This window comes from Nomascus leucogenys, chromosome 13, assembly GCF_006542625.1.
Source record: "Nomascus leucogenys isolate Asia chromosome 13, Asia_NLE_v1, whole genome shotgun sequence".
In the NCBI taxonomy this organism is placed as follows: domain Eukaryota; kingdom Metazoa; phylum Chordata; class Mammalia; order Primates; family Hylobatidae; genus Nomascus; species Nomascus leucogenys.
In genome coordinates, this window is record NC_044393.1 from 6,649,931 (window position 1) to 6,662,265 (window position 12,335).

Below are 12,335 nucleotides of genomic sequence, written 5' to 3' on the forward strand. Positions count from 1 at the left end.
GGGCAACATAGTGAGACCCTATCTCTACAAAAAATACAAATTGAGCCGAGCATAGTGGCACGCGTCCACAGTCCCAGCTACTCAGGAGGCTGAGGCAGGAGGATCACTTGGGCCCAGGAGTTTGAGATTGCAGTGAGCTATGATTGTTCCATTGTACTCCAGCCTGGGTGACAGAGTGAGACCCTGTCTCAAAAAAAAAAAAAAAAAGTCAGTATTAAGATCTGTTATGATACTATTGGGAAGTAAATGGAAAAATGTTGATACTTAACGTACTTGCAACCCCAAAGGTCTGCTGAATTTAAACTGTGACATTTGACTTTCAAGTTTGCAGGTTCTATTTGCCCTTTGTAGATTCAGTTAATTGTAAGTAGTTGTATAGAAGGAAGACTCCCAGTAACGAGGGGACAAAGGACCATCCTGTCACGCCCTGCGGTGTGTACTCCCACATCCCAACAGGACAGGACAGCCAGCAAGGAATCCACTGCAAGACCTTTGTCACTTGCTGCTGCATACGAGTTTGTTTCCTCGGCGGCCACTTACTGAGAGTGAATGCTGCCTTGTTCAGAATGTGTTTGCAGTGATTCTGCTTAATAGTGGACTCATCTTTGGGGAGGGAAATAAAAGGTATTGTACGATAAACAATGTCTAATTCAAGAAAACCCTTTGAACTAGACAAGCTGCTTTCTTCCCCTTCCCTCTTAGGAACGTCATATGACCGCTCACATTCGTACCCACACTGGAGAGAAACCATTCACCTGCCTTTCTTGCAATAAGTGTTTCCGACAGAAGCAACTTCTAAACGCTCATTTCAGGAAATACCACGATGCAAATTTCATCCCGACTGTTTACAAATGCTCCAAGTGTGGCAAAGGCTTTTCCCGCTGGGTAAGCTTACTTAAGTCACAGTAAATTCCCCATGGAAAGATCCTTCTATCTCAGGAGGACAGTGTCACACCAGGAGAGTTTAAACCCGATGATAGAAACGTGCCAGGACTTCAGGAGCATCTGTCATGCCTTAGGAAAGTGGGTATTGGTTTTTTAAAATCACAAAATTCTTGAAGAATCCTATGAAAGTGTGGTCTCCTCATCCCCTAAAAAAAAAAAAAAAAGGACAATCCAACACACAAAATCTTACAATAGAGAGTGATCACACTCCCCAAAGAACCCCAGCTTTTAGTGTAATATTTTCAAACAGTGAACTAGATTTAGGCTACTTGACAGAGAGAATGTGGTTTTCACACATCTTTTCAGATGTCCCTAGAATAGTGTTATTGGTGTCTATAATCCCAGCTACTTGAGAGGCCAAGGCGGGAGGATTACTTGAGGCCAGGAGTTTGAGATCAGCCCGGGCAACATAGAGAGACCCCCATCCCTCCAAAAAAATTAGCTGGTTGTGGTGGTGCACCCCTGTAGGCCTAGCTGCTCAGGAGGCTGAGACAGGAGGACCACTTGAGCCCAGGAGTTGGAGGCTACAGTGAGTCACAATTGCACCACTGCACTCTGGCCTCAAAGACAGAGTGAGACCCTGTCTCTAAAATAATTTTTTTAATAAAAAAGAATAGTGCTGTTGGTACTGGACTAAGCAATACATTTATGGTTTTATTCTTTTAGGTGTTGTATTAGTTACCTATTTCTGCATGACAGATTACCTCAAAATGGAGTGGCTTAAAACCACAAACATTTATCACCTGACAGATTCTGTGGGTTGGGAACTCAGAAGTGGCTGAACTGGGTGGTCCTGGCTCAGGATCACTCCTGAGGCTGCAGTCAGGATGTCCGCCAGGGCTGCATCATCTGAAGGCTGGACTGGGGTCAGAGGATCTGCTTCCAGGACAGCTCCACCACACAACTGCTGGCACCGGCCTCAGTTCCTTGCCACAGGGACCTCTCTGCAGGGCTGCTTGAGTGTCCTCCTGACTCAGAGCAAGTGAGAGAGTGCAAGTAGGAAGGCACGGTGCCTTTTGCAGTCTAGTCTTAAAAGTGGCACAACAGCCAGGTGTGGGGGCTCACACCTGTAATCCCAGTACTTTGGGAGGCCAAGGCAGGTGGATAATTTGAGGCCAGGAGCTCGAGACCAGCCTGGCCAACATGGTGAAACCCTGTCTCTACTTAAAAAAAAAAACAAAAAAAAACTAGGTAGGCGTGGTAGTGCACACTTGTAATCCCAGCTACTTGAGTGGTTGGGACGGGAGGATCACTTGAACCCAGGAGACAGAGGTTGCAGTGAGCTGAAATCGCACCACTGGCCTCCAGCCTGGGCGACAGAGCAAGACTCTGTCTCAAAAAAAAAAAAGTGGCACATTACTTCTAGTCACAAGAAATGAACCATGAAGTCTCACCCACACTCAAGGAGTGGGGAATGAAGTTTCTTTTGAAAGGAACAGCATCAAAGAATTTCAGGACATTTAAAAACCACTGCACATGGCTAGCTAGGTCACTGGACCATGTAGGCTTCAGCCTAACTTTATAAAAGTTTTATAAAAGTTGAATTTCCTAAAGCTGACTATTTTTTTTAAATATTTCTTCTGAAAACAGTAGTGTAGTTGTGTTTTTCTGAGTAGCACAGTGGGATAGTTCTGGAATGTCAACCCTCTTAGTTTAAAATTTCAAATAAAAGCTGTGGCAATGCTCCCAAAACACCATTGCTCATGCAAAAATTGTAAAGAGTTAAAATTAACGAGTAGAATTCTAAAGAGAAAAAACTGCTCTTTGGTGCAAGAAATAAAAATGTAGAGAAAAGAACAAGTCCGCCTCATGCAGTCCCTCAGAACATAAAATTTTTGAAATTCCTATTCAAGAAAGCATATTTGGACTTGTGTCCAAAATATCAAAAGAACTCTTATAACTCAGTAAATCATACCCAATGAAAAACAGGTAAAGTATCTAGGCCAGGCGTGGTGGCTCACGCCTGTAATCCCAGCACTTTGGGAGGCTGAGGCAGGTGGATCACAAGGTCAGGAGTTCGAGACCAGCCTGGCTAAAATGGTGAAACCCCATCTCTACTACAAATACAAAAATTAGCCAGGTGTGGTGGCACATGCCTGTAATCCTAGCTACTCAGGAGGCTGAGGCAGGAGAATTGCTTGAACCCAGGAGGTGGAGGTTGCAGTGAGCTGAGATTGTGCCACTGCAGTCCAGCCTGGGCAACAGAGCGAGACTGTCTCAGGAAAAAAAACAAAACAGTTAAAGTATCTAAATAGACCTTTCTCCAAAGAAAACGTGCAGGTGGCCAGTAAGCGCAGCGTCATTAATCACCAGGGCAACGCAAATCAGTTTCTGCCACGACTTCTTGAGTCTGCCCTTGTGTCATGGAAGCAGCTGTGGATGCAGTGTGTAAATGAATAGACGTGGCTGTGTTCCAGTAAAACTTGCTTTCACAAACAGTTGGCAGCCAGATTTGACCGACTGGTTGTCGTTTGCCAACCGCAGTGTCTAAGCATAAAATGGAAGAAGTTTAAACAACCTGTTACATCACCCCCATTATGTGTAAATTCTTCTTCCTTCCATCATAAACGCAGACAGTCCTATTAAGCACAGTGGGAAAGTCAAAATGGGAATCAGGCAGGATGTTTCATATAATTTGCAAATTTAAACACCTGTTACCAGTTTTTTACTTTTGCCTGGGACCTTTTCAAAAAGTGAAAATTTTCTAACTTAAGATTATCTTAAGTGTTCGTTAGATGAGAATATGTCACGAGTAGGCTTGACTAGGGGAAGTCTTTGACTGTTATTCCTGAATGTTGTATACAGTTTCATAACTGCCACCCATGACCTCTGCTCAGTAGCTTCAAGAGAGAAGCTAACAGAAAAGTAAAATCTTTATGGTATGTAGTTGATGGTTATAAAATTGACCGATGTATTGAATTTTTGGTTCAACATCAGTCTTCACTTTAGAGAGTAGAAACATTCTAGAAAAATAAATTTTGTCTTCTCATTGATTTCTATTATTAAAAAAAATACTTAAAGCAAGCTAGCTTTTGGCTAGACCTAAACACAACAGAAAGGTTCACCTTTAAAAAGTCATCATTTTTGTACAAGATTATCAAAGGTCCATGCTACCCACAGTTTTCCCAAAGCCCATTTCTTTAACTGTGCGTTTTTCAGTGCCTTTGGGGAAGCCGACTCTTGTTACAGAACCAAACTGAGGTCTGCTTGCCTGGTGCAGTAAGATCAGATATCCACACCACAGTTTGCAGCAGGAGTTTATTTGGAGGGTGCCAAGGAAGCAGAAGCTACAGACAAAATTATAAATCAGCATATGGAGGATACCTTGCCATAAAAGGGCAAGCAACCCTCCCTCCTTGGCCTCCTGAAGTACTGGGATTACATATGTGAGTCACAGTGCCTGGCTTCCTATTACCTTCTTGCTTATCAAGTTGCTTATTTACTTCTTAGGGCTAGCGAGTTACGTGGAATTTCCCTCGAAAGAACTCAGGATTTTCCTTTCTTTCCATCCTTGGGGTCCCCACAGGCCCCTGAGAGGGGTCCCTGCCCCATCTCACTCGCCTTGTGTGTTCTGTGTCAATTCTCCGACAGAGTAACGTGCACAGACATTCGGAGAAGTGTGGTTCAGGGGAAGCAAAGTCGGCTACTTCAGGAAAAGGAAGAAGAACAGGAAAGAGGAAGCAGACCATCCTGAAGGAAGCTGCGAAGGGATGGAAGGAAGCCGCGAACAGAGACGGTACTGATTTTACGCAGATTTGTTTTTACCGCCTCAGTGATTTTCTGGTTGTTGACTATCCTGGATAGCAAGTGTTACTGTCCAGGGGATGTGTCCAGAGCCCCTATTTGTCCACCAGTTGGTCTTGCGAGGTGGCTTGTGCCAGGTCTCTCAGAATGGTGGTGAGCATAGCGTGAGAAAGTCAGTGTGAGAGCCCCACGCAGGTCCACGTGTGGCCCCCACCCCCAGGAGCCCTCTTCCATCGCATTGGACTGTCGCCTGCAGCTACAGGGACTGTCCTGGGCTGTTGCAATAGATGACCACAAGCTGGGTGGGTTGGGACAACAGAAATTGATTTTCAAATAGGTCTAGAGGCCAGAAATCCTCAATCCAGGTGTGGGCAGGGCCGCCCTCCCTCTGGGGACCTAGGGGAGGGTCCCTCCTAGCCTCTTGCAGCTCTGGTGGCTCCACCATTCCTCAGTTTGTGGCCACATCCTCCAGTCTCTGCCTCTGTCTTTTCCTAGCTCTCTCCTCTCTTCTGTGTCTGGGCCTTCTCTTCTGCCTCTTACAAAGACATTTGTCATTTGGGATTCAGGACTTCTTTTGAAAAAAGGAGGTCAGCTATGGGGCTTAGGATATGGACATATCCTTTTAGGGGTCACCATTCAGCCCCCACAGCCATCACAGTCTTCGTCCTCTGGCCTCTGGGAGCTAAAGTGAGTTCCCAGGTTGGCCGAAGCTGGGCCCCGTCCTGTGTGTCCTGTGAATGGCTCTGCTGTAAGAGGGGCCGACCTGACACCTGCACAGGCGAACACCTGCACTATTGACCTTCTCCATTCCTTTCCTCTGAGAACCTTAGAACCGTAGATAACTGGAAACCGTCCAGCCTTTCACAGCACAAGCAAATAGCCCATGTTCTGATTCCAGACTCAGTCCCTGCCTTGCGAATGTTCCCACAGATGACGGTCGCCCTCCGCCTGCCTTTCCTCAAGAGTTACCAGATCAGATAGAGGATGCCCAGCTCAATCTGAATTTCAGATACACAGTGAATCATTGTTTAAATGTGTCCCATGCACTATTTGGGATATACTTATACTAAAAAAAGTGTTCATCATGTATCTGAAACTCAAGTAGAAGCGGGCATCCTGCAGTCCTTCCCACTCCCTCTGTGCGGAGTCGGTTCTGGGTCCCTGGTTCCAGTCACTCTGTCCACAGGCAGCACTCCCCCACTCTTTCTCTGTGTCTCACCATCTGGCAAAGCCCTAAGCCTGGGTATGCCCTAGGACTGCCTTTCCCATGCCTGCATCACACAGCCAGGCCCTGCCTGGCAGGGAACTGGTGAGACTGAGAGGTCCTAGGCAGTGCCCCATCGCTCAGCTCAGTTGGAACTCTCCAGAATTGTGCACGCTGCCCATGCACGGAGCACCCTCCTTTCTCCTCCAGGCATCAGCAATTACCACTGAGCTCATGCAAGTCCCTTCTTATCATGACCACAGGCCTCTGCAGGGGGCAGTCATCCATCTGGCAGGGAGAGCGCTCCATCGCAGGGTGGGGACGAGCCTGCCCAGGTGCCCAGAGCCCTCATTCTGAACCTCAGCACCAACAACTTTTCCACTGATTTCCAGTGAGCACCTTCATCCCAAACTCCCAGCCCCTGCCTCCCTCCCTCTGGGTGGAGGCCTCGCTGACTCTGCACCAGCAGATGGGCTCTGCTGCCCGCTGCCCTGGCATTCCTGTGTCGTCCCACTCCCAGCTGGAGTTCCTGCCATCCTCTGCCAGCTCCTGGGGCTTCTCCATCAGGCCCCGCAGGGCACAGGGCTGTCAACAGTGCTCCTGGGGCAGATCAGAAGAAAAACCAGTGTCACACTGATGGGTATTAAGCAATGAATGCAGCCTGGATTCCATTTGGAGTCCTTCATACCAGTGATGTTGTAAAATATCATTTTTCACATTTTTTAACGGAGGAAGGGGCTGGAGGAACCACCCCTCCCATCTAAGGCCCCTTCTGACTCTGAGTCTGGAACCCACCCCCTAGATCAGCAGCTTTATGTCCCCCACCCACCCTCCTCAGCCAACTCACCCCTCCTGGCCCGCTCTTTCCTATCAGCCTTAAACATGCTCCGCGTCTTCAGAAAAATAAAAGCACTTTGCGCGACCACCCACCTGGTCCTGTGCTGCCCCTCCTGTGCACTTCACGCTTCTTTGGTTCTTTAATAAGTGCTGGATTCCCACATGCAGCGCACTGCAGGCTCCTCCAAGGCGGGCCTGGCCCATCGGGTCCGTCCCCAGCTCCTGGCACTAGGCCTGGCCTTAGCATTGCTCGTTAAGTCACCACTTGTTGAATGAACAAGTGAATAATAAGCACAGTCCTTTATTGGAGAAGACAGACCGGTGAAATTTGACCCACAATTCATCAGCCTGCATTGTAGAAACCCAAGGCCGGGCTACTGGCCGCCTCAGCTCTGAGTTTAAGTCAAATCCTAAAGGGTCCCTGGAAAAATGTGACTTCCCCACTAATTCCGCACCTAAAGGGCACTTCTGCAATTCTCCACATCTTGACTCGTAAATGTAGTGGTTTTGTTTTGGTTTGGTTTTTGGTTTGTTGTTGTTGTTGTTAATTATCTCTTAAACCTCTGGAAGACCAAATGATTTGGGGTGAATTTTGAACATGTCACCCTCAGTCGGTGACATTTTTGCTGTGGAGAAGAGTTGAGAAGGTTCTTATAGGCTTAAAAACTGATGATAGGAATTGTACATATACAAACTTTTTTCATATTTTTGATGGTCAGCGGTCATATCCAAAGCAAGTGTGAATTAAGGCAAATAAGCTGGCAAAAAAATATGACTTAATCTGCATTTCAGGGTCTTTGTAGCCTGTGTTATCCAGATAATCGTCTCACTTCTGTGTCTGCTCTGCCGGTACACCAGCACGCAGCACCTCTCCAGTTCATTGATAGATCTCGACGAGTGACTATCTGATGGCACCAGTTTTTGTTTTTGTTTTTTTTAAGACAGAGTTTCACTTTATAGCCCAGGTGTAATCTCAGCTCACCACAACCTCTGCCTCCTGGGTTCAAGTGATTCTCTTGCCTCAGTCTCCCAAGGAGCTGGGATTACAGATGCCCACCACCACGCCTGGCTAATTGTTCTATTATTTTTAGTAGAGACGGGGTTTCACCATGTCTCAAACTCCTGACCTCAAGTGATCTGCCCACCTCGGCCTCCCAAAGTGCTGGGATTACAGGCATGAGCCCCCGTGCCTGGCCTGATCGCACCAGTTTTGTGGATCTCAGTGTTTCTTTTCATATCTAAGAACTGGGTGTTCTCGTCTCCCTCCATCCACCCAAAAAAAAAAAAAAATACTTGAAGGAAGCATGGACAAAAATATCCTCAGACAGGTTAGAACTAACATGAGGCAGTCACGTTCTTCAGTGTGGCGCTCTGTGGATGTTTGGGGAAATAATTTGGAAAATGAGTAGAGCAGGGCTCCCCGACCCCCAGCCCGTGGACCTGTGGGCTGTTAGGAACTGGGCCTCGCAGCAGGAGGTGAGCAGCGGGTGAGGGAGTGAAGCTTTGTATTTACAGCCGCTCTCCAACTCCCACGTCACCGCCTGAGCTCCGCCTCCTGTCAGATCAGCGGCAGCATTAGATTCTCATGCGTGCAAACCCTGTTGTGAACTGCACATGCAAGGGATCTAGGCTGCACACTCCTTACGAGAATCTAATGCCCGACGATCTGTCACTGTCTCCCATCACCCCCAGATGGGACAATCTAGTTGCAGGAAAACAAGCTCAGGGCTCCCACTCATTCTACATTACGGTGAGTTGTATAATTATTTCATTATATATCACAATGTAATAATAAAAATAAAGTACATAATAAACGTAATGTGCTTTAACCATCCCAAAACCAACCCCCGCCCCCCAACCAGTCCATGGAAAAATTGTCTTCCACAGCAGTGTTCCCTGGTACTGAAAAGGTTGGGGACAGTAGAGGGTTGAATATGGGTCGGCTGACAGTGGTCTGTTTTAAACCCACTAAGTTGTGCAGACTGGCTCCAGAGCTGCTGGAGGGGGAACAGGTTATAGATACAAGCCTGGCGTTGGCCCCAGCATCCCTAGCAGAACGTGCAACCCAGAATCAGTACTCAGTGTATGTCATTTGGCCAAAGGGACAAATGTCCTGCAGGCAGCTGGCTTTCTTCATGTAGGCAGCATCATTACACGGGTACTGAGACAAGACTTAGGTGAGCAGCTCAGCCACGATATAAATCTCTAAGATCCGCCTCGATGTAAATCTGTAAGATCCACGTTCACCTACAGCGGCTGATGCCAGCTGGGAATGCCTGTGTCCTCCCCTTGTCACCTTCAGGGGACACTGGCAGTGTCTGGAGACATTTTTATGGTTTTTGCAGCTGGAGAGGAGGGTGCTACTGGCATCTAGTGGTAGAGGCCAGGGTCGCTGCTAACATCCTACAGTGCCCAGAACAGCGCCCTGCCCCCAGCAGACAGCTCTCTGGCCCCTAACATCTGTAGCGCTGAGGCTGAGAAGCCCTGACTTAAGGCAGTAGTTGAGATCAGAATAGTACCATCTTATCAATCAGATTGTTTTCTAACGTGCTTGCTGCCGTGTTCAAATTTAAGTGATGGTTTCCAAAATATATTTGCACAGTTTATAAAATTCCAATTCCTTGGCTTTCTGATAAATTTGTTCATCCTGGACTTTTTCTCAAGAAGCTACTGCTGAGGAGGTTTCCACCACGAAGGGAGAACAGTTCCCAGGAGAGATGTTTCCTGTCGCCTGCGGAGAAACCACAGCCAGAGTCAAAGAGGAAGTGGATGAAGGCGTGACCTGTGAAATGCTCCTCAACATGATGTATAAGTGAGAGGGATTCAGGTTGCATGTTCACTGCCCCCAATTCCTAAAGCAAGTTAGAAGTTTTTAGCATTTAAGGCATGAAATGCTCCTCAACACGATGGATAAGTGAGACAGAGTCAGGTTGCATGTTCACTGCCCCTAATTCCTGAAGCAAGTTAGAAATTTTTAGCATTTTCTTTGAAACAATTAAGTTCATGACAATGGATGACACAAGTTTGAGGTAGTGTCTAGAATTGTTCTCCTGTTTGTAGCTGGCTATTTCAAAGAAACTTTGCAGGTATTTTATAAAAGTTTTAAACCTTGAATAAGAGGGTAACACCTCAAACCTATGAATTCATTCAGTTGATATTGGCAAGGTGGCCCACAATGAGTGAGTAGTGATTTGGGGATATTTCAAAATAGTCTAGACCAGCCAGTGCTTCCACAGTCAAAGCTGGAAATTTTTATGTTGCATTATATACACCCATGATATTTCTAATAATATATGGTTTTAAGCATTAAAGACAAATATTTTTATACAAATGAATTTTCTACAAAATTTAAAGCTACCATAATGCTTTTAATTAGTTCTAAATTCAACCAAAAAATGTTTTAATCTTTTACAAAGGAAAACTGAGTAGGAAATGAAAAACTAGTTAGACTAGAAAATAAGGAATAAATCTATTTTACTTTGGTATAGGAGCAAGGTTCACCTTAAGATTTTTGTATTCTCTTTTAATTATGTTCCTTGGCAGGTATGAAATTGCCCTGGTTACATTCCATTATTGCTTATTAGTATTTCACTCCATAACCCTTTTTTCTGCTAAAACTACTCTTTTTATATTTTTAAAATAATTGGCAGAGTGAGAAGAAACATAAAATCAGATAATGCAAATGTGTACCTGTAAGGAATTTGTACTTTTTCATAATGCCCAGTGATTAGTGAGTATTTCTTTTTTGCCAGTTGACAAGATTTTTCCACCCCCAAGCAGCATGAGAGATGCCTCTTTAACACTTGAAATTAATTTCTATCTGTATACAGAGCCAGATTTTTCTTCGTTGCTTAGTTGAGCAGTTTCTTTTGCTGCAAACCTGTCTTCACCCCTGTATTTCAAGATCATTGGTAAGCCCTAAATTCAGATTCTTAAGATGTGGACCTTTTACTGAAAATATCACAAGTTCAGAAGCCCTATACAATGTGAATATGTGGAAATAATTTCCCAACAGGAAGAGCATTATACTCTCTTTGTACCAGCAAATTAATTCAATTCAACTCACATGAGATTTAAATTCTGTGGGCTGTAGTATGCCATCATTGTGACTGAATTTGTGCAATGGTTTCTTAATTTTACTGTTATTTAAAGATGTTTTACATAATTCAATAAAATGAAATGACTTAAAATTGCTATATTTGTTATATGTCAGTATTGGTCTTTAAAAACGTCTTCTTCGTCTGGAGAGAATATGGAGAAATTGGAACCATTGTGCACTGTTGGTGGGAATGTTAAATGGTGCAGCCACTGTGGAAAGCAGTATGGCAGTTTCTCAAAAAAAAATGAAAATAGAATTAGTATCTGACCCACCAATCCCACTTCCAGATATACTGTATACCCAGAAGAACTAAAAGCAGGGTCTGAAAGAGGTATTTGCACACCTGTGTTCATAGCAGCATTTTTCAAAATAGTCAAAGATGGAAACAACCCAAATTCCATGGACAGGTGAATGGGTAAACAAAATGTGGTATATACATGCAGTGGAATATTATGTAGCCTTCAAAAGGAGGGAGACCCTCACACATGCTACAATGTGGGGGAACCTTGAGGACATTATGCTGAGTGAAATCAGCTAGTCACAAAAGGACAAGTATTATATGATCTTACTTATAGGAGGTATCTAGAATAGTCAGATTCATAGAGACAGACGGTAAAGTGATGTTTGCCAAGCACTGAGGGGTGAGGGAGAATGGAGAGTTAGTGTTCAATGGACACAGAGTTTATTTGGGATGAAGAAAGAGTTCTGGAGATCAGTCATGGTGATGGCCACACAACAGTGTGAATCTACCTAATCATTCCACTGAACCATACATTTAAAAATAGCTAAAATGGTAAATTTTATGTTGTATTAGTCCTTTCTCACATTGCTATAAAGAAATACCTGAAACTGGGTAATTTATAAAGAAAAGAGTTTTAATTGACTCATAGTTCCGCAGGCTGTACAGGAAGAATGATGTTGGTATCTGCCCGGCTTCTGGGGAGGCCTCAGGAAACTTACCATCAAGGCGGAAGGCGAAGAGGGAGTAGGCGAGTCACATGGTGAAAGCAGGAGCGAGAGAGGGGAAGGTGCTGCACTCTTCTGAATGACCAGATTCCTTGAGAACTGCCACCGTCACGAGGACAGCATGAAGGGGATGGTGCTAAATCATTCCTAAGAAATCGCCCCCGTGATCCAGTCACCTCCTACCAGGCCCCACCTCCAACATTGGGGATTACAATTCAACATGAGCTTTGGCCAGGGACCAATATCCAAACTATATCATGTATTTTACTATGACCAAATGTATTTTAATTTCAAAAACAGATAACAAACATGTTTGAAAATGCAAGCCAAGTTGGTATCTAAACACTGTTTTAAATAAATAAATAAAACTCCTAGGCCGGGCCCAGTGGCTCACTCCTGTAATCCCAGCACTATGGGAGGACGAGGCAGGTGGATGACCTGAGGTCAGGAGTTTGAGACCAGCTTGGCCAACATAGTGAAATCCCATCTCTGTTAAAAATACAAAAATTAGCCGGACGTGATGGCAGGCACCTGTAATCC

The 12,335-nt window shown here is 45.1% G+C and overlaps 1 protein-coding gene across 13 annotated transcripts in view; it reads left to right on the forward strand.

The window, feature by feature from the left end:
* The window catches only part of CTCFL (CCCTC-binding factor like), a 32,967-nt gene extending 20,852 nt beyond the window's left edge, over positions 1-12,115 (forward strand). For 4 of the 13 annotated variants that reach the window (XM_012511704.2, XM_012511702.2, XM_003252975.2 and 1 more), the window contains 3 exons: positions 703-885; positions 4,537-4,681; positions 9,395-10,924. In XM_012511704.2, the coding sequence (XP_012367158.2) occupies positions 703-885; positions 4,537-4,681; positions 9,395-9,546 (480 nt within the window). In that variant the 3' untranslated portion in view covers positions 9,547-10,924. Of the gene's footprint in view, positions 1-702; positions 886-1,611; positions 2,752-4,536; positions 4,682-7,695; positions 8,555-9,394; positions 10,925-11,719 lie in introns of those variants that run through there. The other 9 variants (XM_004090061.2, XM_004090063.2, XM_004090060.2 and 6 more) reach the window with 6 other exon arrangements.
* The last annotated feature ends 220 nt before the right edge of the window (positions 12,116-12,335 follow it).